The following is a 21,499-nucleotide window of genomic DNA, read 5'->3' as shown; positions in this document are numbered from 1 at the left end:
AGGAAGTCCTGAAGTGGCTGAGGGAGAATAATCTATTTGCTAAACCGGAAAAATGCTCCTTTGAAAAAAGCAGCATTGAGTACCTCGGCATGATTATCTCCAAAGGACATATCGAGATGGACCCGAAGAAAATTTCAGGAGTAGCTGAGTGGCCACGGCCTACTAAGGTCAAACAAGTCCAAGCTTTCTTAGGCTTTGCAAACTTCTATTGAAGATTCATCAAGGACTTTGCCAAGTACGCCAAACCGCTTACTATGTTGACCAAGAAGGATCAACCATGGGTGTGGGATGTGGTGCAGGAAGAGGCATTCAATGGTCTGAAAGAGACCTTTACCTCAGCGCCCATTCTTCGAATCCCGGATGCAACGTCCCCATTTAGACTTGAGACTGATGCCAGCGACTTCGCGACCGACGCAGTTCTCTCCCAATTGGACCCAACTGACAAGTTGTGGCACCCAGTTGCCTTTTACTCGAAGTCACTCGATGTTCTTCAGTGAAACTATGAGATATATGACAAGGAGATGCTTGCTATCATTCGAGCACTTGAAGAGTATAGGCATTATTTGGAGGGACATTCGGACAAATTCGAGATCTGGTCGGATCATCTTAATCTGGCTTACTTCAAAACTGCCCAGAAGTTAACCAGGAGACAAGCGAGATGGGCTCTGTACCTCACGCGATTCAATTTTCTTTTGTGCCATAAGCCAGGAAAAACAATGCTTACCGCCGACCCTCTGTCCAGGAGGCCAGACCATGAGGAGGGGGTGAACCTCGATAATCGGGATCAAACTTTATTGAAACCGGAGTTTTTTGCAATCAATGCAGTCGAGGCCTCCCATGAGTCACCCGTTAATGACAATCAACTCCTGAGGGAAGTGAAGGAAGCACTCCTACATGACAATGTGACCAAGAACTATCAGCAATTGTTGAAGTCAGGTCCTAGAGAATTCGGCAAGTCCCTTGTGGACTGAAATCATGAGAATGGATTGTTGCTTTATCGCGGCAAAGTATATATCCTCAACAGCGAGCAGGACCACTTGCGCAGACGTATAGTTCAAATGCATCATGATCTCCCCTCTGCCGGACATCCCGGAAGGTGGAAGACATATGAACTCGTCTCACACAACTATTGGTGGCCTAGCATGTTGGTATTTGTCAAGAAGTATGTGACCGGCTGCGACATTTGTCAACGGATGAAGAATCGTCCGCAGCAGCCATATGGACCATTGCAACCCAACCGTGTCCCGGAAGGGCCATGGGAAGTTATGACCGTCGACCTCATCACTCAGCTCCCAGAATCAGATGGTTATGATGCCATTTGTGTAGTCGTGGATTGATTGACAAAGCGGGCTCACTTCTACCCAATAACAAATGAGTTCTCGGCAAAGGATCTAGCAGAATTGCTATACAATCAGGTGTATCCACTTCACGGCTTACCATCCCAGATTATATCCGACTGAGGTGTTCAGTTTGCGGCTACACTGTTCCAGGAATGGTGTAAGCTACTAGGGATAGAGTTCACCATGTCCACCACGTACCACCCACAGACTGATGGTCAGACTAAAAGAGTCAACCAAGTTCTGGAGCAATATCTTCGCTATTACATTGACTATCAACTCGACGACTGGTCAAGGCTACTTAGCTCTGCTGAGTTTGCCTACAACAATGCAGTGCATGAGGGCACCAAGGAGACACCATTCTTCTTGGAATATGGCAGACATCCACGGGCAGGTCCAACACTTACAAAGGAGGTGCAAAGAAGTGAGAAGTGACCTCAATGACATTGTTTGGAACCGACAACAAGCGCAGGAGCAGGCGAAAGCCGCTCTCAAACTGGCAGCCGAGCGTATGAAGTGGTATTATGACCAAGGAGTCCAGAAAGTCCCCTTTAAGGTGGGCGACAAGGTCTTACTTGACCTCAGAGACTACCAAACTACCGGTCGAAAGCTCAACGCACGGTATTCGGGGCCTTTTGAGATTGTTGAAAAACTTTCTCCAGTCACCTTCAGACTGAAATGGCCACCGAGGTTGACCAAATTACATCCGGTCTTCCATGCCAGTAAGCTTATACCCTATCACGAGGAGGAAATCCCAGGCCAGAAAGGACCAGCTGCAAAGCCAGTTATCATTGACGGTCATGAAGAATGGGAAGTGGAGAAGATCCTATCCTCTCACCGGCACTACCGCAAGCTTCAGTACCTCGTACGTTGGAAGAATACCACTCCCGATGAGGATACATGGGAACCAGTTGCGAACCTCAAAGGCTCGAAGGAACTCATCAAGGAATATCATGATGCGCACCCGCATGCAATCAGGTTGCTCGATGATAATGATGACAAGGTGTTTGCTCTCCTGAAAAGGGATGCAATACTTCGAGTTGAGCTACGAGGAGGCCGGGAACCCAAGAGAAAGACCGATACAGCAGCAGGCTTTGAACTGTATGCAAGTCAAAACCAGGAAGTTGCCAGTAACGCAACACTGCAGATTCCAACAGGGATCCAGATACAACTACTGTCACGAGTTGGCACGGCGCCTAGCCGCTTTTTAATTTTTTCCTTTTTGCGGGCTCGAACCCGCAACCTCTGTACTACATACCGGATATGGACATGACACTATCTACTGTACGATTAGATTAGATGGGACGGCAGTGCACGGCACAGCTCGGGCTCCGCTGACACAGCCGCTCTGACTCACCAGCCCCCGGGGCCGCATCGGCATGCTGCGCATGGACCAGCTGCGCACGGACCAGCGCGCACAGCCTGCCCTTATCTCTCCATGTATATAAGCCGGCCTCTGCTGCCCTAGGGACCTCAGTTTCAACCTCTTGTCCCTAGGTCAGTAAGCTCATGTATTACTTACCTACTTACCAATGCTAACTTATCTTGTCCCTAGCCTTAGGTTTGAGCGCTGCTCACCATCGCTTCGGTGAGAACCAGTTGAACACCCCCAGCTCTTTTAGGTTTTCCCCTGTCGCTAGACCTCAAGTCGCGACATTAGGTCGAAACTCCACAAAGCTGCCGGCGTTCCTCGGAACCCCATAAACTCACTTTCCTTTCTTATAGGTTGGGTGGTGCGCACCCCTACTGTACCCTATGATACATAGATAGCATACGATACATCGCCAACACTTGAGAAACGAACTCTTCAGTACCTGCGCTTCAGTGAGCAGTACTTGTCCTCACGGACGCGTAGCCTTGGTTCCTGCTGCATAATAGTCAAAAGCAGTATTGGGCCCTACGTGAACTGCGAATCTCAGTGTCATCTCGGGCGCCGTAGGTGTAAGCTAGATTAGCATGGCCTTTCGTAGTACGCGCACCTCCCCTTCCTCCCCCCCCATCCAACGTGGCTGCCTACCAAGGCCAAGTTCACGCATTCGACTCTCAGGACCTCATCGACGTCTACCTCCCAGACAGCCCTGAGCCTGCCCTCTACTGCTGCAAACAACAGCCGTGCCCCAACCGGACACCCCGATCGATCGCAGAAGACTACCCGTGCTACAAGGCGATCAGAAGGGCCCAACATCTGCTTGGTCCCTGCAGCACCCTCGCATCTTGATCCGCCTCGCAGCATTCTCGCCCTGTCTCCCCCAGCTCCTGCCTCCCTCAAACTGTCGCCGATCAAGTACAAGGAGATCTCCCTCCAGACCCTGCGCCAGAGCCTGAGCCTGAGGAGGGTGCAGGTGAAGAAGGAGTCTTGGAGCCTGAGTCCGCGGATTCTGCTCGGCCCGCCTCGCCGACAGCGCTCACCCCCGCGTCAGCAGTCCCTGACGTACGTAACCCCCCCACCGAACTTTCTCCGGCGCCTTCACCGCCGACTCTGCCGAGAGGCCGCTCGAGCACTCACTCCTCTCGAAGTTCGACCAGCGGAGGGCCACCACAGCTGCCTCCGCCCCCGCAATGTCCTCCGTCCCCCCCGATGCTGGTGATGTCCTCCCCCACATCCGCCCCCGACAAGGAGACCTTGAAACTCCTCCTCCCGCTCCGATACTATGGCAAGACCATCATTGAATGCAACAGGTTCTTGTCGCAACTCCGTATCTATTGGTTGATCAACACGTCGTTGACAACCATTGAGCTCAAGGTACAAGTTGCGCTGAGCCTGCTCGATGGCGACGCCCGCACCTGGGCCACGCCTTACTTTGCCCAACTCACATCAGTGCAGATGGGTGTACAAGGGGTCACAACCCCCTTCAGGGACGAAGCGGCCTTCACCACTGCCTTTAAGGCCCGCTTCAGAAATCTCGACGACAAGGTGGCGGCACAAGTCGAGCTGGCAAAGCTCTACGCGGACAAGTCGGTCCGCAAAAAATGCACCGCTGCGGAGTTTTCCGCGCTATTCAAGGGTCCGGCAGACCGTTCCGGGTATGGGGACCTGGAACTACGCGACAAGTACCTGAGCGGCATCCCCTCCCGCGTCCACCGCAAGATCGAGCTCGAGACCTTCACCACATGGAAAGACGCTGAGAAGCGCGCCACCGAGGTCGAGCAGATCCTCGACATCAGCCGGGCCCGTCGGCCCGAGCTGAACAACTTCTTCTCGGCCCGAGGTCGAGGACGCGGTGGGGCACGTGGTGGTGCACCCCAATCTCACGCAGCTTCGGCCAGCATCAACGCGGCCGTCGGAAAAGGCAACTTCCCTGGCACTTGCTTCGGCTGTGGGAAGCAGGGGTACCGACGCTTCGAGTGCCCCAATTGTAAGGACAAGCCTTACACAAAACGCGCCGACGCGCGGGCTACGGTTGCCTCAGGATCCACCCAGGCGGCGACAAGCGCCCCCGTCGCTTCATCCTCGGCGAGTACAAGCGCCGCTTCAGCGAAATCGGATAGTTCCGAGCTGGCAGACTTGATAGCACAGATGAAGTCGATGCGCGAGGAGCTCGAGCACTATCGGGCAATGAAGGAGGAGTCTTTTTGATCTGGTCCACGCTTCGTGCCGCACGCATCGGGCCAGGTATATCATGTAATCGCTATAATGTATTATCTGCTGCAAATGTGTACGAGGTGGACCAGGGGTCCCAACATTTTCACATTCCAGTACGACTCAAAGGGAAAAGACGGCACAAGGATATAATCGCTATGGTGGACAGCGGAGCCACCACGAAATTTATCAACAAATGATTCATTACAGAAAACAAGGTGCAAACGCGGAGGTTGAAGGAACCGATTCCGCTATACAATATCGACAGCACCCTCAATAAAGACAGAAGCATCTCGGAAGTAGCCGTGCTACAGATGCAGATAGGAGAACACGTCGAGAAGACGGTGTTTACGGTCACGGACATTGGTCCAAAAGATGTGATCGTTGGGTTGGATTGGCTACGCGAGCACAACCCTGAGATTGATTGGGAGTCAGGCTCCCTAAAACTATCACGGTGCCCTGAAATGTGCAGTACCAGGAAGACTGGCCGAATGGAGCAAGCTGCGACTACGCGTGATACAGGGGTCAGGCCCACGGCGCACAGGCGTTCGCCGAAGTCCAAACGGTCAGTCATAGGCGCCTGCCAGAGTAAGGTACTCCCGGACTTCAAACCCGAAGAAGATCCGGTGGAAGTAGAGTGGGATGAGGCCAATCTGATTGAAGCCTGGGAGCAAGGTATCACGCTTCCCGGCGCCCCTCAGCTGTTCGTCGCAGCAGGGCATACGTACTCCCAGCTGTTCACTGAGGAGGAGATCAAAAAGAAGGTCATTAAGACCGCCGAGGAGTCGGTACCTAAACAGTACCACAAGTTCCTGAATGTCTTCTCCAAGGAAGCATCAGAACGGCTACCCGAAAGGAAGCCTTATGATCATGCGATCGAACTTGTGCCCGGCTACTCGATGTTCCACTCGAAGGTGTATCCCCTATCGAACAATGAGCAGGAGGAACTCGACAAGTTCCTAAAGGAGCAGCTGGTGAAAGGCTACATACGGGAGTCGAAATCGCCCATCTCATCCCCTTTCTTCTTCATCAAAAAGAAGGAAGGGACGCTTCGACCCGTGCAGGACTACCGCCGATTAAACGCAATCACAGTCAAAAATCGTTACCCCCTGCCGTTGATCGCTGAGATGGTGGATAAGCTCCACGGCGCTACGCTCTTTACGAAGTTCGATGTCCGATGGGAATACAACAACGTCCAGATCAAAGCCGGTGACGAGTGGAAGGCGGCTTTTGTGACTAACCAAGGGTTGTATGAGCCCTTGGTGATGTTCTTTGGCCTCACCAATTCCACCGCAACCTTCCAGGTGATGATGAACGAGATCTTCCACGATCTCATCGTCGGTGGCAAGATCCTCATGTACCTGGATGACATACTCATCTTCTCTACCAACAAGGAGAAGCACGAGAAGGTCACACGCGAGGTTCTTCGTCGCCTTCAGGATAACGATCTATTCCTGAAGCCTGAGAAGTCCGAATGGGATGTTCCCAAGGTCGACTACGTCGGCTATGTGTTCGGTGGCGATGAGGTAGCGATGGATCCCGCGAAACTGAAAGGAATTAATGAGTGGCCAGTACCCCGGAACAAAAAGGATGTTCAAAAGTTCCGGGGGTTCTCTAACTTTTACCGCCACTTCATTAAGGACTTCGCTAAGATCTTGTGACCACTCGACCGGCTCACAGGGAATGACCCATGGCATTGGGGCAAGGAAGAGCAGCACGCCTTTGATGAGCTCAAGCGGCTCTTCGCGACAACTCCAGTCTTAGCGCTGTACGATCCTAATCAAGAAACGCGCATTGAGGTTGACGCCTCGGGCTACGCCACTGGCGGCGTGTTGATGCAGAAGCAGGATGACGGCAAGTGGCATCCCATTGCCTTCAGATCCCATGCGATGGATCCAGCACAGCGGAACTACGAGATCTATGATAAGGAGATGCTTGCGATCATCGAAGCACTGGATGATTGGCGCCATTACCTCGAGGGACTACCCAATCAGTTTGAGATCGTCACCGATCACAAGAACCTCAAGTACTGGCGCATGTCCCAGCATCTTACACATCGCCAAGCACGCTGGTCGCTGTTCCTAGCCCGCTTTGACTTCCGCATCACGCACAAAGCTGGGATGTCGAATGGAAAAGCTGATGCCCTGTCACGTTGATCAGACCATCAGATCAGCAATGAGGATGACAACACCGATCAGGTAATTCTCAAGCCAGAGCGCTTCCACATCGCCTCCACCCGGCGTGGCCATGCCTCGGTGACGGCCGATCAGTCGCTTCTGAAACGCATCAGGGAATGTTCGGAGAAGGATCGTGTAGTGGCCGAGGCACTGGAAAAGGTGCAGGATCTCGGACCACCCCGGCTGCAAAGGGGCTTTGAGGAGTGGAATGCTGAACAAGGGCTTCTGCTGTTCCGCGGGTGCGTGTACGTCCCAAAGAACGTGGAGCTCCGGCGGGATATAGTCAAGATCCACCACGACTTGCCGATCGCCGGTCATGGTGGTCGTGCCAAAACCCTGGAGCTCGTATCGCGGAATTACTGATGGCCTGGGATGTCCAAATTTGTCAATGAATACGTAAGCACCTGCGATGTGTGCAACTGTACCAAAACATTCCCAGCCAAGCCCCAGGGTCCGCTGAAGCCGAACGAGATCCCCGAGCGCCCGTGGCAGATCATCACGACTGATATGATTGTTGGCTTGCCAAAGTCTGATGGGTTCGACTCGATCCTGGTTACCGCCGACCGCTTCACAAAGCAGGTCCACTTCTCGGCCTGTCATGAGACCCTGACGGCAGAAGGTGCGGCAGACCTGTACATCCGTGATGTGTTCAAGCATCATGGGGCCCCGGCCAAGGTCATATCAGACCGAGGTCCCCAGTTTGCTTCAAAGTATCTCCATGCGGTGTACAAGGGACTAGGGATCGAGCCGGCGCTGTCTACAGTGTTCCACCCTCAGACGGACGGCCAGACTGAGCGCTGGAATCAGGAGATCGAGCAGTACCTGCGTGCTTTCACAAGCCACAGGCAGGATGATTGGGTGAAGCAATTGCCGCTCGCGGAATTCGCACTGAACAACCGAGTTCACTCCGCGACCGGGCACTCCCCTTTCTTCCTGCATCAAGGGTACAATCCTGAGATCCAAGTGCGGATCAATCCGATGTCTGCGATGCCTGCGGCCACTGATCGGCTCAAGATCCTGAAGGAGATTCGCGACGATACGCGCTCCGCGCTTGAGCTGTCAGCCGAGCGTATGAAGGTGTACTACGACAAGCACGTGCAGGAGGCACCGGTCTTCACGCCGGGGGACAAGGTCTGGCTTGATACCCGGAACCTTAAGCTGAAACAGCCGAGCAAGAAGCTTAGTCCCAAGCGCCTTGGACCTTATGCCGTGTGGCGAAAGCTCGGAGACTTGGATTACGAATTGGTTCTGCCAAAGTCGGTGCCAGTGCACCCAGTGTTCCATGTCTCCTTGCTTAGCAAGTACACGCGTAGTGAGATTCCGGGCCGGGAGCCGGAGGAGCCGCCTGCAATTGAGATTGAGGGCGACGAGGAGTACAAGGTTGAACGTATCAAGGATTCGAGGATCTTCCGGCGTGAACTACAGTACCTCGTCAAGTGGAAGGGTTATGACGACTCACATACGTCATGGGAACCGGTGCGCAACGTTGCGAATGCGCCAGCCCTCATAGCCGACTTCCACCGGAAGAACCCAAATGCCCCTCGCCGCCTCAACGCCGCTACCTTTGGTGGTCTTAACTTTTAGCCGATGCCTTCGCCGCTGACCGAAGCACGCTGCCGCTCCGGGTGGGAGATGGGCAAGGGCGCCTCGCATGAGGTCATGCGCCGTTGAGGGGGGGGTAATGTCACGAGTTGGTACGGCGTCTAGCCGTTTTTGAATTTTTTCCTTTTCGCGGGCTCGAACCCGCAACCTCTCTGCTACTTGCCTGATACGGACACATCATATCTACTGTACGATTAGATTAGATAGGACGGCAGTGCACGGCACAGCTCGGGCTCCGCTGACACAGCCACTCTGACTCACCGGCCCCCGGGGCCGCATCGGCATGCTGTGCACGGACCAGCTGCGCACGGACCAGCGCGCACAGCCTGCCCTTATCTCTCCATGTATATAAGCTGGCCTCTGCTGCCCTAGGGACCTCAGTTTCGACCTCTTGTCCCTAGGTCAGTAAGCTCATGTATTACTTACCTACTTACCAATGCTAACTTATCTTGTCCCTAGCCTTAGGTTTGAGCCTCGCTCACCATCGCTTCGGTGAGAACCAGTCGAACGCCCCCAGCATCTTTCAGTCTGTGTTTCCCCTGTCGCTCGACCCTAAGTCGCGACACTAACTTTATGCGGTCGACAGACCAATCCGATCTGAGTCAGTGTTGGGCCAGTCGTCTGCCAGTCATCCCAGTCGTTCCCACGACTGGGGCGATTAATCAACGACTGTATGACAGTCAAAAAGTCGCGGTGACTTTTCCCACGGCTTGCGCAGACACAGCCCAATATTCACATGCGCCATTCTGGTACGCAGGCACCCAAAGAGTTCCAAAGAGGCATCGGATCAAGGGATGAGGGGGCCCAATGACTTTACTTGGCTGCCTCTCTCTGTCATTGAGAGATCTATTTGACTTCAAGATGCCGCAAGGATGGAAAAGAGGGACGGACATATTTGCAGGATGAAATTGAGTTGTACAAGCTTCTCGACTTCTCATCTTCAATGCAGAAGATAGCATTGACTGAGTGCTGAGTCTCTGCCAATAGGATATACATGTATTTTCATTTACATATCTTGCTAACATCACATCCTGTTGTGTACATTATTTTGTGGCCAAATCTCCCTCCATTCCCGCATCACCTCTAATGTCAGGTGTGACTGAATGGTCGTGGGAATAGTCGCCGCCGTGGGAACAGTCGTCGTCGTTTGTAGTCGTTTCGACTGACATCATGCGACTAAACAACAGTCGCACGATCATTCGACGACTCGCACAACACTGATCTGAGTGTAGTACATCGACTTCGAATAGACACCGCCGGGTCGGGTCATAACCTGGATTATGAACTCAGAATCAAGTCCATCTGTCCTAAAAGATAGCTCTCTATATGGAATCGGTGCGGTGGACCAGGGATAGGCACTTATCGGGCGCTCTTAGTACTAGATGCCGTTCTATCGGAATGATCCGAGAGACGCTGCTTACTCGGTAGGCTAATCAGTCAATTGAAAGCTTCAGCAGTACTTGATCGCGAAGTCAGACCAACATCAAGCAAGATGATAAAACTATGTAACCCTGCAGAGCTCTAAGGCCGCATGTGAACATTTGATCGATAGGCATTCTCGTCTCGTCCCTACCAAAACTCTCCCAAATATATGCCTGTTCAATATTGATTCATCACGACTCCTAGCTGGCGTGTGTGATGGAGTACTCCGCACGTAAATCGGCCGGTAACGGTATATAACTCCTAGACATATTCCCACTCATGTCAGCGGATTCAGGGTGCAATGCATCGTGGAAGTACTTCCATGATAGCTGTCCTCTTTTGCCGCGGGTTGAGAAACGCCTGGCAATACAAAAGCCGGCGTCCGCCTGTGAAACTTGAATGAAGCATCCTTCGATTCATAATGGCCCTGCCACTCACCTACGCATGCCTTTGTGTCTTCTTAGTCTCCAGTTTTGTTTTATGGCTTGACAGACGGCTTCGTCGCTTCCCTATGCCTCCCGGTCCGCGTGGGTTTCCTATTATCGGAAATGCTTTGCAAATGCCTCAGGAACGTGAGTGGGTCAAGTTCACTGAATGGGCCAAGACATATGGTATGTGGATCACTGCGAATACCGCAGACCGATCGATATGAATAATGTAATCTCTAGGTGGCATCATACATCTTTCCGTTTTCAATAGACATTTCATTGTCTTGAACGACGCGGAAGCCATAGCCGAATTGCTCGAGAAGAGGAGTGCGATCTACTCTGGTAGACCGTTTTCCCCTCTGGCCAGCGAGTTGTGCGTCTCCCACCTCCTTTTACACGATCATTGTTGACTGTGTGTGCCAGAATTGGCTATGACAAGTTCATCATATTGGAGCCCTACGGACCCCGCTTACGAGAAGGTCGCAAACTCCTCCTTAACAGCTTCAGCACGCGCAACATGGCCAGTTTGCACACAGTACACAAGTCCAAGGTATCCCTGTTTCTGCGTAAGCTTCTTGAGGATGATGTGAACTTCCGCTTGCATGTACGATGGTGAGCACAAGCGATACTTGTCACATCTGAAAATGAGATTGTGCATGAACATATAGGTTGGTTGCTGCCATCATCTTTCAAATCTCGCACGGCCGCAATATCACACATTTCAATGATCCCTTCGTCAAACTCGTTGAAACGACCAATGAAGACTTTGCGCTCTCAGTTAGACCATTTGTCTATCTAGTCGACAGTCTGCCGTTCCGTGAGGACTCTGATACCCTCTCTGACGGGTGCAATGTATCTTATAGGAGTTTTATTCGCTTTAGTGAAGTATGTACCCGATTGGGTACCCGGAACCGGCTGGAAATCTGTGGTCAAAGAAAGGCGACGCACGCTAGACAGGCTACGCGACTATCCTTATGAAGTCGTAAAACAACAACTTGTGAACATCGTCGCTTGCGATCCTGTGGATATACGTTGACCACTAGTGAGCCCAGGCTCAAGGTACAGCGCAGCCCTCGATCACAGCGTCCGTGATAGAAAGCAATCCTAATCCGGGTCCTGAAGAGGAAGAGCTGCAAAAGACCTCCACGAGCGTCTTGTATTCAGGTGAAATTTGACGCATTGCGAGGGATGTGTTTGCATTAACAACTCCTTGCAGCTGCAGCTGACACGGTAAGAATTGCAGTACCAATTCAAGGCCTGAATGTTGACACACATGCAGTCGGTCTCGGCGATTGATTCGTTCTTCTTGATCATGGCGCTATACCCAGAAGTACAGAAGAAAGCACAGGCCGAGCTCGATACTGTCGTCGAGGCCGGAAGACTGCCGGACTATAGCGATAGAGACAAGCTGCCTTACATTGACGCCTTGATTAAGGAAGTGTTGCGGTGGAACCCTGTCGCCCCACTAGGTGTGGACTGATACGCGCTCGTGTTGATAAAGCTATCGGACTTGCAAGCTCATGGACAGCGATACAGCTCTTCCACATAGTCTTATGGAAGACGACACATATCGAGGCTACCACATACCGAAGGATGCTACTGTGCTGGCCAACAGCTGGTGAGTGCGTGTCGTTGCTGTATATATCACTGTTCTGATCCATTCCAGGGCCGTAATGCACGACCCTGTGCTCTATCCCGACCCCTTCGAGGTGAAGCCGGAGAGATATCTGAGTGATCAAGGTGCTCCAAACCCCGACCCTCGGCAGTTCGCCTTCGGTTATGGAAGACGGTCTGTTGTGTTATCTGATCACCCTTGATTATGCATTGACTGTATATGTCGTGCCTGAAGTGTCTGTCCTGGACAGCTACTAGCTGAGGACACGCTCTTTCTTCTGATAGCATCGGTATTGTCAACGATGAACATTACGAAGGCGATAGGCCCTGACGGCCTACCTGTCAAAGTCGATGTCGAATACACTTCCGGGGCCATAAGGTTTGTCCACCTGAAGTGACGTACATATACATGAATACTTAGCGGGTTCCATTCTCAGCCATCCCATCTCCGTACAGTGTAGCATCACTGTACGGTCAGCGGAATCTGAAAGGTTCATTCTCACCAACGCGAGCCGAGATGGAGAGGCTTGAAGCCCTGTGATCACCTGCTATTATCTCGTAGACTTGAACTGTGAGAGAGCCTGTTCCAAAATGTAGGGAATGAAGGATAGTACAATCTGTGACATCATCGTTATCAGGAATATCTCCACCGGTCAGAATGAATTTATCTCACGCATTCATCGAAACCATGTTCACACATGTACTTCATGAACACGACACAGACCACGTGAAGACGACGGTTTGATTCAACTCTCAGAGGGCCGTCAGCGAAGACCAGCTAGTGTATGGGTTCCATTTCTTCAGACAGGCATAATGACACGGCGCGCCATCATTTTCATGCTAATGAAGTACTCCCAGTTCTAGCGAGGATGAAACCACGCGCGTGCCTCGAATTGTAGGAACGTCACCCACATACCCTCGGCTTGATTCGCTTCCTCATGTCATCCTCTGTCATGGAATCATCTAGCTTGCTTCTCCCATATCAAGGTTTCTCAACGTCAGCTGTCGGAACTCTGGCCTCGCTGTCTATGCTCGTGGTCCTTGATTCCCGTAACTCTCGGTAGGGCACCCATTTCACTGCAGAATCTCTCCATCAACTCGAGTCAGAGATAATCCAGACTCCCGTTTACACAGCACTGTGTTGTTTGCTTGTTTTAGTTGCCACTCGCCTGCTCGGCAAGCGGTCCTCCCGCTTGCCCATGCCTCCTGGGCCGCGAGGGCTCCTTTGATCTGAAATGCTCGTCAAATGCCCCGCGAGTGGGAGTGTATCACCTTCGACAAGTCAACGAAGGCATATGGTGTGTTATTGTTTAACATCGTGATTGAACCACGATAGAAGATGGATAATCCATGCACCCAGGCGAGGTCATGCGTCTCTCTGTCTTTGGTAGGCATATCACGTATTGAGCTCCCCAAACGTAATCTTCGACCTGCTGGAGAAGAGGAGTGCTATATACTCTGATCGGCCATTCTTCACGATGGCGAGCAGATGGTGCCGATTCTCCTATATATGCAGACAGCGTACGCTGAAAGCTCTATCTAGTATCGGTTTCGACAAGTACATTGTAATAGAGCCATACAGACACCGTCTGAAAGAGGGTCGCAAGCTCATCCAAGGGAACGTCAACGCACGAGGCGCGCTGAGAATGCAGCAGGGGCAAATCTCGAAAGGTCACAATTCTTGTCCAAGGTCCTCAGGAATAACTGGTGTCGCTTTTGGCTTTCGTTTTTGTTTGGGCATCCGTGTTGTCGGGCTGAGCGCGCGCGCAGATACACGCTGCCCATCGAGGCCGTGGACACCCACCGACCTAAGCCTAAAGCGGCTCACCAACCGGCCGAGGTGCCCATGTCTACGTCGAAGCGTCAGTACTACGCGGACGGAAACGCGAAGCGATAGTGCATCATATACGCAGGGAATGTGTAGGAACCTCAACGAGGAGGCGGGCGATACAGCGTCTCTTATATACTTAAGGTGTCTGGCTTTGAACTCGTCAACACGGCCCTCATTTGCTCTGTGTATATGCTGGCAGTAGTCATACAAACTGGGTATGTTAGAAGAGGGCATTGTCGTGAGGCTGCTGACTACATAGAGCCAAGGAGGCGCTTGATATGAGAGTAAGTATTGTGACTGAATTCAACGCGAGCTGTGTTTTTACCTCTTACCCGTTCTGAGTCCGTCCCAGCCTCGAAAGAACACAGAAAGCATAGCGCCGCCTGTTAGCAACGTGCAGAGGAACTTGGTGACGCCGCTACGACCGCACAGATCGCCGCTTGCCGGCGCAGGAGACGTCTCTAATGCAATAAGGACCTACATGCCGTCTTCTTGGTTTTGTCTTCCTTCGCTCAGAGCGCGGCGCATCCGCGGGTCAGAACGGAACGTGTTTGCCAGCCGCGCCCATCACAACGTTGATTGCAAGTTCGCGCAGCATACCATACTTAATAATCGCGTGTGTATAAAGAGTGCTAGATGCAGCGGGGTCCTTTCGCAGATGGGGCGGGAGACGAGGGAAGTTGCCGCCGTATCAACGAATGTAGTAAATGGACCTGTGTCCCCTGAGGTGTCTGTAGAATTAGCGCAATGGCCAGTATCTCATGGTCGTCGAAGCGCGCTGACATTCCGCGTCCACACCCATGAAATTCAGTGGCATCTAGCATACTCGGACTCAGCACCCTTACATTGCGCCCTCCAAGAGCGGGGTATCTCAGTCCTTCTTCGCGCGGTGGTCTGAGTGCAGGCGCTGCGCGGTGCTGACCGAGGCGTAGACGAGGTAGACGAACATGAGGAGCATGACGCTGACGGTGCCGATATCGACAAGGGGGAGGTGGTCGGGTGTGCCCACAGGAATGACGATGTGAGCACGTTCGTCGGCTGCGGATGAGGGGATGAGGGAGATGGCGTGTGAGGAGGCCGTCTCCAGGGGGAGGTATGGCTGGAGCTGAGGGGGCGGTGGGGGAGGGTGTGCTAGCGTGCGTGCTGTGAGAGAGAAAGGCAAGGAAGGCATGACGGCTACTGACCGGAGGAGGGACAGGCCCAGAAGCCCAGCGGCGGGGGCAGCGCGATGGGATGGTAGGAGGCAGGAGCGGGGATACCGTACCTGGCATGCAGAGGGACGTCGACGAGCACATCTGGCGCAGTGCGCGGGGCGTGGACGTCTAGGATCAGGACAGAGTCTGCGTGGTCGACTGCCGCGACGGGCAGCTCGAGGTCGGAGGCGGGATGGAGGCGGGCGGAGTAGGCGGGGCGCAGAGCGAGCTCGTAGGGGTCTGCATAGACGTCTGGTGGGAGGACATGCAGGACATGCAGGCTGCAGTGTGCGACCGGGGGCCAGTCGTCGACGCGCATGCGAGAGGACGCGGTGAGGTGGAAGCCCTGCCCAAACACGGAGGTCGAGAGAGCCATGACTGGCGTCTGCCCGCTAGTAGGTACGGTGACCTGCTAAATTAGCTTAGGCCTGTGCGAGAGGTCAAATCAACCTATGTAATTTACGGCTAATTAGCCGGTATAGAACATGGCCCAATAAGGACTTCTAGCCACTAAAGTAGCCTTATATAACGTTCAAGTCGTCCAGCGACCGAACACCTGGACAGCACGCAACTGCTACTATTCATCCCAGGTACGTCACTGGCCTCTAAATTCAATACATGCTCTACTCTAACTTAGTCCCAACGCAGTACTTTGGGACGCTTGCTAGCAAGAATGTCCTTCCGAAATGGCGTGTTGAGGTCGGATACTACGATTGATAACAACCGCAAGGCTCAACTCCTGCCGCATCTTGAACCTGTACCACCACCTGGTCGGTTTTTTCCCACGCTCCGCGGGGGCTGGGGGATGTGGTCCCTCGACCGTGAGGTCGTTGTATTGGTAGCGGGTGGTGGAGCAGTGTCATCTCTGCTGTCCGCTCGCCCAACTTAAAAGCTAGTGGCAGTTGGGTGACCTTGTAGAGGAGCCCTCCCTTGGTAAAGGAGGTTCGCAAGATGGCTACGGAAGCTCTATCTACTTCGCAGTTGGAGTCTGTACCACTGCACTCTGAGCATGGAGCTCTCCCTTGGTGAAGGAGGTTTGCAAGATCACTATTGAAGCTCCAGGCTCATCCTCCTCTCCTCTGCAAGGGAGGGTTTCCCCAAGTGGGGCATACTGTTTACACCTAATTGGGAGGCGCCTGTGGCCGCCACCTGCACCTGCTGATTACCAACTGGGAAGGTGCCTGTGGCCGCTCACAAACATGGGTATGCTCCTTCCCAAAAGGGACCGATAAGGATAGGGGGCGATAAGAAGGGGAATGTCGTGACAACAAGCCGACCTTTGGGACAGGCCACCCCTCTCCACATTGACTATGTCTAGTTGTGGATGTTAGTCGGGATCACTCAAACTCCAGGGCAGGCATCTTGGATGTCCTGTGACTTGCACCCTGGTAGCAGCCCTGGCGAGACGGAGAGCCCTGCCAGTTATACGGGAATCTGCGCTGGATGGCATCAGCAAACCGGCTGCGGGGTTACGGGAAGGTGATCTGGGCTCGCCACCTGGACTCAATCACTGGGCTGTAGCGAGGACATCGGGAGAACTGGGTTCTTGGCTCGAGAGGTCAAAATCCTCCGTCGGTGGAGCTTCTGGATAAGACCAGCTCTCTGCTTAAGTTGTTATCACGTCACGGTCTGTCTTGCAGTCAATGGGCTGCCAGAAGGGTATTATGTCCGCAAGGGGCCCTTTGGATGGGAAGTGGCTCGTCGGGTTCTATTTGGATGTAACCAGCCCTGCCTTAGTGGGCTGTCGGCGGGATGGGGCACCTGGGTACTCGGGAGGCCGCATGTGCGGCAGCGTGAGCGCTCCCCGTGAGTGGTTGTGGCGAGGGGTGGTGGAATCGGAGACTGCAGGATGCTGAGAGGGGGGTGCTTAGGGCCTGTCTGACGTGCTTGTTATTACTCTGCATGTACCTTGTTGTACGGAGTCTAAACATCGCATTCAAAAAAAAAAGGCTCAACTCCTACTGTGTCCGCCGGAACATGTCCAAAATTAGTGCAGGTCACTTAACCCTATTTAACCCTTGTTTTTCGAGCCTCGTGAAATCTAGCGCTAATTAGCAAGGGTTAATTAACCGAGGCTAATTAGCCCGGCCTATTTCACCGTACCCTACTGCCCGCGGCCATCTCTCTCTCATGTCTCAATCATCGCAGCCCCCCTCCCCCCGTCTCACCCACCGCGATCTCGCTCACGTCGACGGCGTGCTCCAGCTGCACTCCGCAGAGGGCGCTCTGCTCCCCGCAGATGCCCCTCGCGCCATGTTCGGCGCAGGCGGGCCCATGTGAGCAGCCTACAAGCATCTGCTGCCCCTCTGCACTGGCTGAGGCATCCGTCCAGGTTGAAGCAATTCGACCAGTCCGCCGCATCGAGCAAGATCGCCTCGCAGACTGCAACCCCTCCCATCTCAGTAGTCGGCATCGGAAACAAGGGTGCGTCCTCACTCGCAGCCGTCCTGACGCTCGTCTCAGTCCTGCAGTCGCAAAGCCCGACTACTCCGAGGCCAAGATCGTGGTCGCCACCGTATGTACCTCTCTCCCGCGCTCCCCAGCTCATCGCAGAAAGCATCTCCACTCTAGGTCGGGCTCCCCGCGCGTGGAAAGTCCTACCTCAGCAACAAGCTCATGCGATATCTTACGGTCTGAGCTCTTCACTCTGTCATGCATACGCCCGTTGACAGCAGCGCAGTGGTTGGAATATAACGTCAAGGTATAGCTCCCTATCCAGACATGTTTGCACTCGTCCTCCTGTCTCATATCCAAACTACACGTAGACAATCACATGTTACCCGAGGCTTTGGTCCTGTGCCTTGCCTCGCAATGTTCTTACCACTACGTTGGCTCCCTTGCATACTTGAATAGCATGGAAGGGATTCAGCCTGTAGGGGCATTCCTCCTGCTGGGTGCCAATTTCACACGACCTACTTTTTGGACCCGCGCGGCAGTGACAGCCCTGCCATCTCCTCAATCCCTGCATGCATCTTGCAACAACTCTTGATACTGTTGATAACAAGCCATTCAGTGCTGCACCACATTCTCGCCAGGAGATGTAAGGATGATCGCATGCCTACCGGCTTGAACGCAGGCGAAATCACTCACGAGTCCCTGGGCGCAGACGTCGTTACGTCTATCACGTCTGTCGTTTGTTCACTGCATGAGGGCATGTCATATCACTAAGGCAAACTGCTCGTACTTCGCTGCTGCACATAACCGCTCGCCGGCGAGACTCTTCGCGCACGCGCTTACACTGCCGGAAACAGGTCTTCAATGTCGGACAACTGCGCCGCTCACGCGCACGGCAGCGCGCGATGACGTACGTGCTTCCTCCCGCTCCGCCCTCGCAGCACGAATGATGCAGCGTCCGAAGCGGCCACCGCGAGAACCACTCGGCGGAGTACTTCAGCCACCAGAACGCCGAGGCCACGCGCCTGCGCGACAAGCTCGCGGAGGACAGCCTGGAGATGCTGATCCAGTGGCTCAAGGACGGCGGGAACGTCGGGATACACGGTTTGTGGCCTGCGCCGGGGAAATGCGAGCGGTGCGCGGACTGACGGCGCGCGCGCAGACGCGACGAACAGCACGAAGAGCCGGAGGTGCGTGTCTCCTGCGCCGCGGGCGGTGCGCGGTGCGCGATGCTCACGGCGTCGGCGTGCAGGGCGAAGATCGAGCAGCGGGTCGCGCGCGAGAAGGGCATCGTGGTGATCTTCCTCGAGTCGATCTGCGACGACCCGGCGGTGATCGCGGCGAACGTCGCGCTGAAGGTGTCGTCGGGCGACCCGGACTACAAGGACATGTCGCCCGAGGAGGCCAAGGCGGACTTTCTGCGGCGGATCCGCGCGTACGAGGCGGTGTACGAGACCATCGAGGAGCCGCGGCTGTCATACCTCAAGATCATCAACGTCGGGAACCGCGTCACGATGAACCACATCCGCGGGTACCTGCAGAGCCGCATCGCGTTCTACCTGATGAACCTGCACCTGAAGCCGCGGAGCATATTCATGTCGCGGGTGAGTGGCGCGGCGCGCTGGTCTGGTCGGGAAGTGCGCTCATGCGGTCGTGTGCAGCACGGCGAGAGCCAGTACAACGTGGACGGATTGATCGGCGGGGACTCGCTGCTGTCGGAGCGCGGCATGACGTACGCGCGTGCGCTGCCCGCCCTGATCACAGAGAACATCGGCGATGCGCCGCTGACGGTGCGTGCGCCCACCCACGCGCTGCCGGCCCCATGCTGACCCGCTGCAGGTCTGGACGTCCACGCTGCAGCGCACGATCCAGACGGCGCAGCTGCTGCCGTACACCAAGCTCACGTGGAAGTCGCTCGACGAGCTCGACGCGGGCGTGTGCGACGGGATGACGTACGAGGAGATCGAGGTGCGTGCGGTGTTGCGTGCGCGGATGTGTGGCTGACGCGTGGCGGCAGCAAGCTTACCCAGAGGACTTTGCGAACCGCGACGAGGACAAGTTCAACTACCGCTACCGCGGCGGCGAGTCGTACCGCGACGTCGTCGTGCGGCTCGAGCCCGTCATCATGGAGCTAGAGCGGCAGGAGAACATCCTGATCATCGGACATCAGGTGCGTGGCTGCGCGCTGGCTAGTCTGGGGTGGGGGCGACATCTGCTGACGGCCGTGTGCCAGGCGATTCTGCGCTGTCTGTGAGTGTCCCAAGAAAGTGAGGGCGGAGGCATGCTGACGCTGTGTGCAGCTATGCGTACTTCCACAACCTCCCCCAGGCGGACCTGCCGTACATCAAGATACCCCTGCATACGGTGATCAAGCTGACGCCGAAGGCATACGGCTGTGACGAAGAGAGGTGTGTCGCTCTTGCTTGTGTTGAGGCATCCGTGTTGTCAGGCTGAGCGCGTGCCGAGATATACGCTGCCCATTGAGGCCGTGGACACTCACCGACCGAAGCCGAAAGCGGCTCACCAACCGGCCGAGGTGCCCATGTCTACGTCCAAGCGTCAGTACTATGCGGACGGAAACGCGAATCGGTAGTGCATCACATACGCAGTGGATGTGTAGGAATTTAACGGAGGAGATCGGTAATATAATAAGCCCAAGGTGTCTAGCTTCGAACTCGACACTACGGCCCTCATTCTCTGTGGCGCTGTCGTGAGGCTGCTGACCGCATATTGCGAGTGGTACGATAGAGATCGAGTTCATACGATCAGTCATTCAAGATTCAGCACTCCGAGTAAGGTATCCTGGGCGCTCCTTGAAGATTTTTGTAAGGCGCTGCTAGAAATAGGGACTCCGCCGATATGGGATCCCTGTCTGACTCCCTGTAAGTCTTCACTCAGGGCTCTAAGCTCCATGGCGCACTTACGCAGATGGGTTCTCTAGCCAGGGAGATCATCGCTCCGTGCAGAGCAACATGGCATGATCGCGAGGCCAACGGCTTTAGAAGCCCCACGCTAGCCCTCCCGAGATTGCGTCCACGCCCCCTCGTGAATTTGACGGAACACGACAATTTCCCCAGCGGATCCATACCCGACTCAATATTCCACGGATTCAATCTTGGCGGAAGCAATATACAGCAAAACCAATATTGATAGACTTCCCTCGCAAAGTACACGTAGGCGGCATGGAGCATAGCGGCGCTCGGCACCTCGGGGGCTACGAGCCCTCATAGGCCTCATACCTCAGAGATCTTGGCAGTGTTGTTCACGGCAGCCATATATAGTATGTAATCCACGCCGATGTCTCGATTTTCGTCTATTTGTCGAGGTCTGGATCGTCGCTCTCTGCTTCTGCAAGCAAAGGTAGACAGCGACGAACTCTGCGATACCAGTAGCTTCCTTAATTTGACCATTAGTCATGGAGCCAGACATGTGTACACGGAATCTCTTCTGAGGAGGGATATATCGTCCATTACTGACCATGACGGCGAAAGGACGAGGGGATTACAGCGAGCGTCCACCTCACGATCCTCATTTAGTAGCCCATCGGCCACCCGTCAACATCTCCACACCACTGCCGAGGCCCGAGTCCTGCCGCGAGCTTCTACCCCATCTTGCTTCAATGTATGCTTCGCGAGGGAAGGTCTGTAAGTACTGTTATCCGTGTACACTGAGCACGCGCCGGCTATGGTGACAGAAAAACCAGTGTCCGTGACGGCAATACTGTAATCACTCTTCCTACCACAGTGCTGACCAGTGTTGCGTATCTGACACCCGGCATTGAGCGTGCGTATAAGCAATCACAAGCAGGCAACTCACCGTCATAGTCGTTTGAGGAGTTCTGGATCAGGGAGCAAACATGTGCCACTACTCGCTCTCCCGCGTCACATGAACCGACTGGCCATCCTCCCCGCTCCGCTTCCA

General features: G+C 54.2%; 4 protein-coding genes across 4 annotated transcripts in view; 2 read left to right on the top strand and 2 right to left on the bottom strand.

Moving 5' to 3' along the window:
• Nucleotides 1–10,539: 10,539 nt before the first annotated feature.
• On the top strand, nt 10,540–12,691 carry POSPLADRAFT_1135220 (hypothetical protein; the record flags this gene model as incomplete). Its single annotated transcript, XM_024484557.1, has 12 exons — nt 10,540–10,729; nt 10,787–10,919; nt 10,970–11,158; nt 11,215–11,363; nt 11,428–11,543; nt 11,617–11,710; nt 11,763–11,776; nt 11,826–12,015; nt 12,083–12,164; nt 12,213–12,335; nt 12,396–12,539; nt 12,598–12,691. The coding sequence occupies 12 exons, from the start codon at nt 10,540–10,542 to the stop codon at nt 12,689–12,691; spliced, it is 1,518 nt and encodes a 505-aa protein (XP_024341517.1).
• A 2,108-nt stretch (nt 12,692–14,799) lies between these two features.
• On the bottom strand, nt 14,800–15,518 carry POSPLADRAFT_1038781 (hypothetical protein). Its single transcript, XM_024477443.1, has 2 exons — nt 15,176–15,518; nt 14,800–15,122 (listed from the first exon to the last, which is right to left on the bottom strand). Exons 1-2 carry the CDS (start codon nt 15,501–15,503, stop codon nt 14,863–14,865), a joined length of 588 nt encoding a protein of 195 aa, XP_024341516.1. The 5' UTR covers nt 15,504–15,518; the 3' UTR covers nt 14,800–14,862.
• Nucleotides 15,519–17,314: 1,796 nt separating this feature from the next.
• On the top strand, nt 17,315–20,171 carry POSPLADRAFT_1133990 (hypothetical protein; the record flags this gene model as incomplete). Its single annotated transcript, XM_024484421.1, has 15 exons — nt 17,315–17,460; nt 17,550–17,608; nt 17,656–17,699; nt 17,756–17,815; nt 17,865–17,885; nt 18,436–18,488; nt 18,534–18,682; nt 18,741–18,768; nt 18,831–19,182; nt 19,240–19,368; nt 19,418–19,546; nt 19,596–19,748; nt 19,812–19,828; nt 19,879–19,986; nt 20,045–20,171. The coding sequence occupies 15 exons, from the start codon at nt 17,315–17,317 to the stop codon at nt 20,169–20,171; spliced, it is 1,575 nt and encodes a 524-aa protein (XP_024341515.1).
• A 187-nt stretch (nt 20,172–20,358) lies between these two features.
• POSPLADRAFT_1134749 (hypothetical protein) overlaps nt 20,359–21,499 on the bottom strand; it is a gene marked incomplete at both ends in the record, with an annotated part of 8,192 nt that continues 7,051 nt past the window's right edge. Inside the window, 2 exons of the mRNA XM_024484515.1 lie at nt 20,359–20,466; nt 20,503–20,732. Of these exons, the coding sequence (XP_024341514.1) occupies nt 20,359–20,466; nt 20,503–20,732 (338 nt within the window). The remainder of the gene's footprint in view (nt 20,467–20,502; nt 20,733–21,499) is intronic.

The sequence above is a fragment of the Postia placenta genome (assembly GCF_002117355.1).
Source record: "Postia placenta MAD-698-R-SB12 unplaced genomic scaffold POSPLAscaffold_3, whole genome shotgun sequence".
Lineage (NCBI taxonomy): Eukaryota > Fungi > Basidiomycota > Agaricomycetes > Polyporales > Adustoporiaceae > Rhodonia > Rhodonia placenta.
Note: the sequence above shows the minus strand (reverse complement) of the source record. Positions and strands in the feature narration are given on the sequence as shown.

Excerpts from the sequence above, each read along its gene's own strand:
- POSPLADRAFT_1038781 (XM_024477443.1), bottom strand. The coding sequence starts at position 15,503 with ATGCGCGTCGACGACTGGCCCCCGGTCGCACACTGCAGCCTGCATGTC. Across the intron at positions 15,123-15,175 it reads CTGGGCCTGTCCCTCCTCCG|CACACCCTCCCCCACCGCCC; the intron begins GTCAGTAGCCGT and ends CACGCACGCTAG.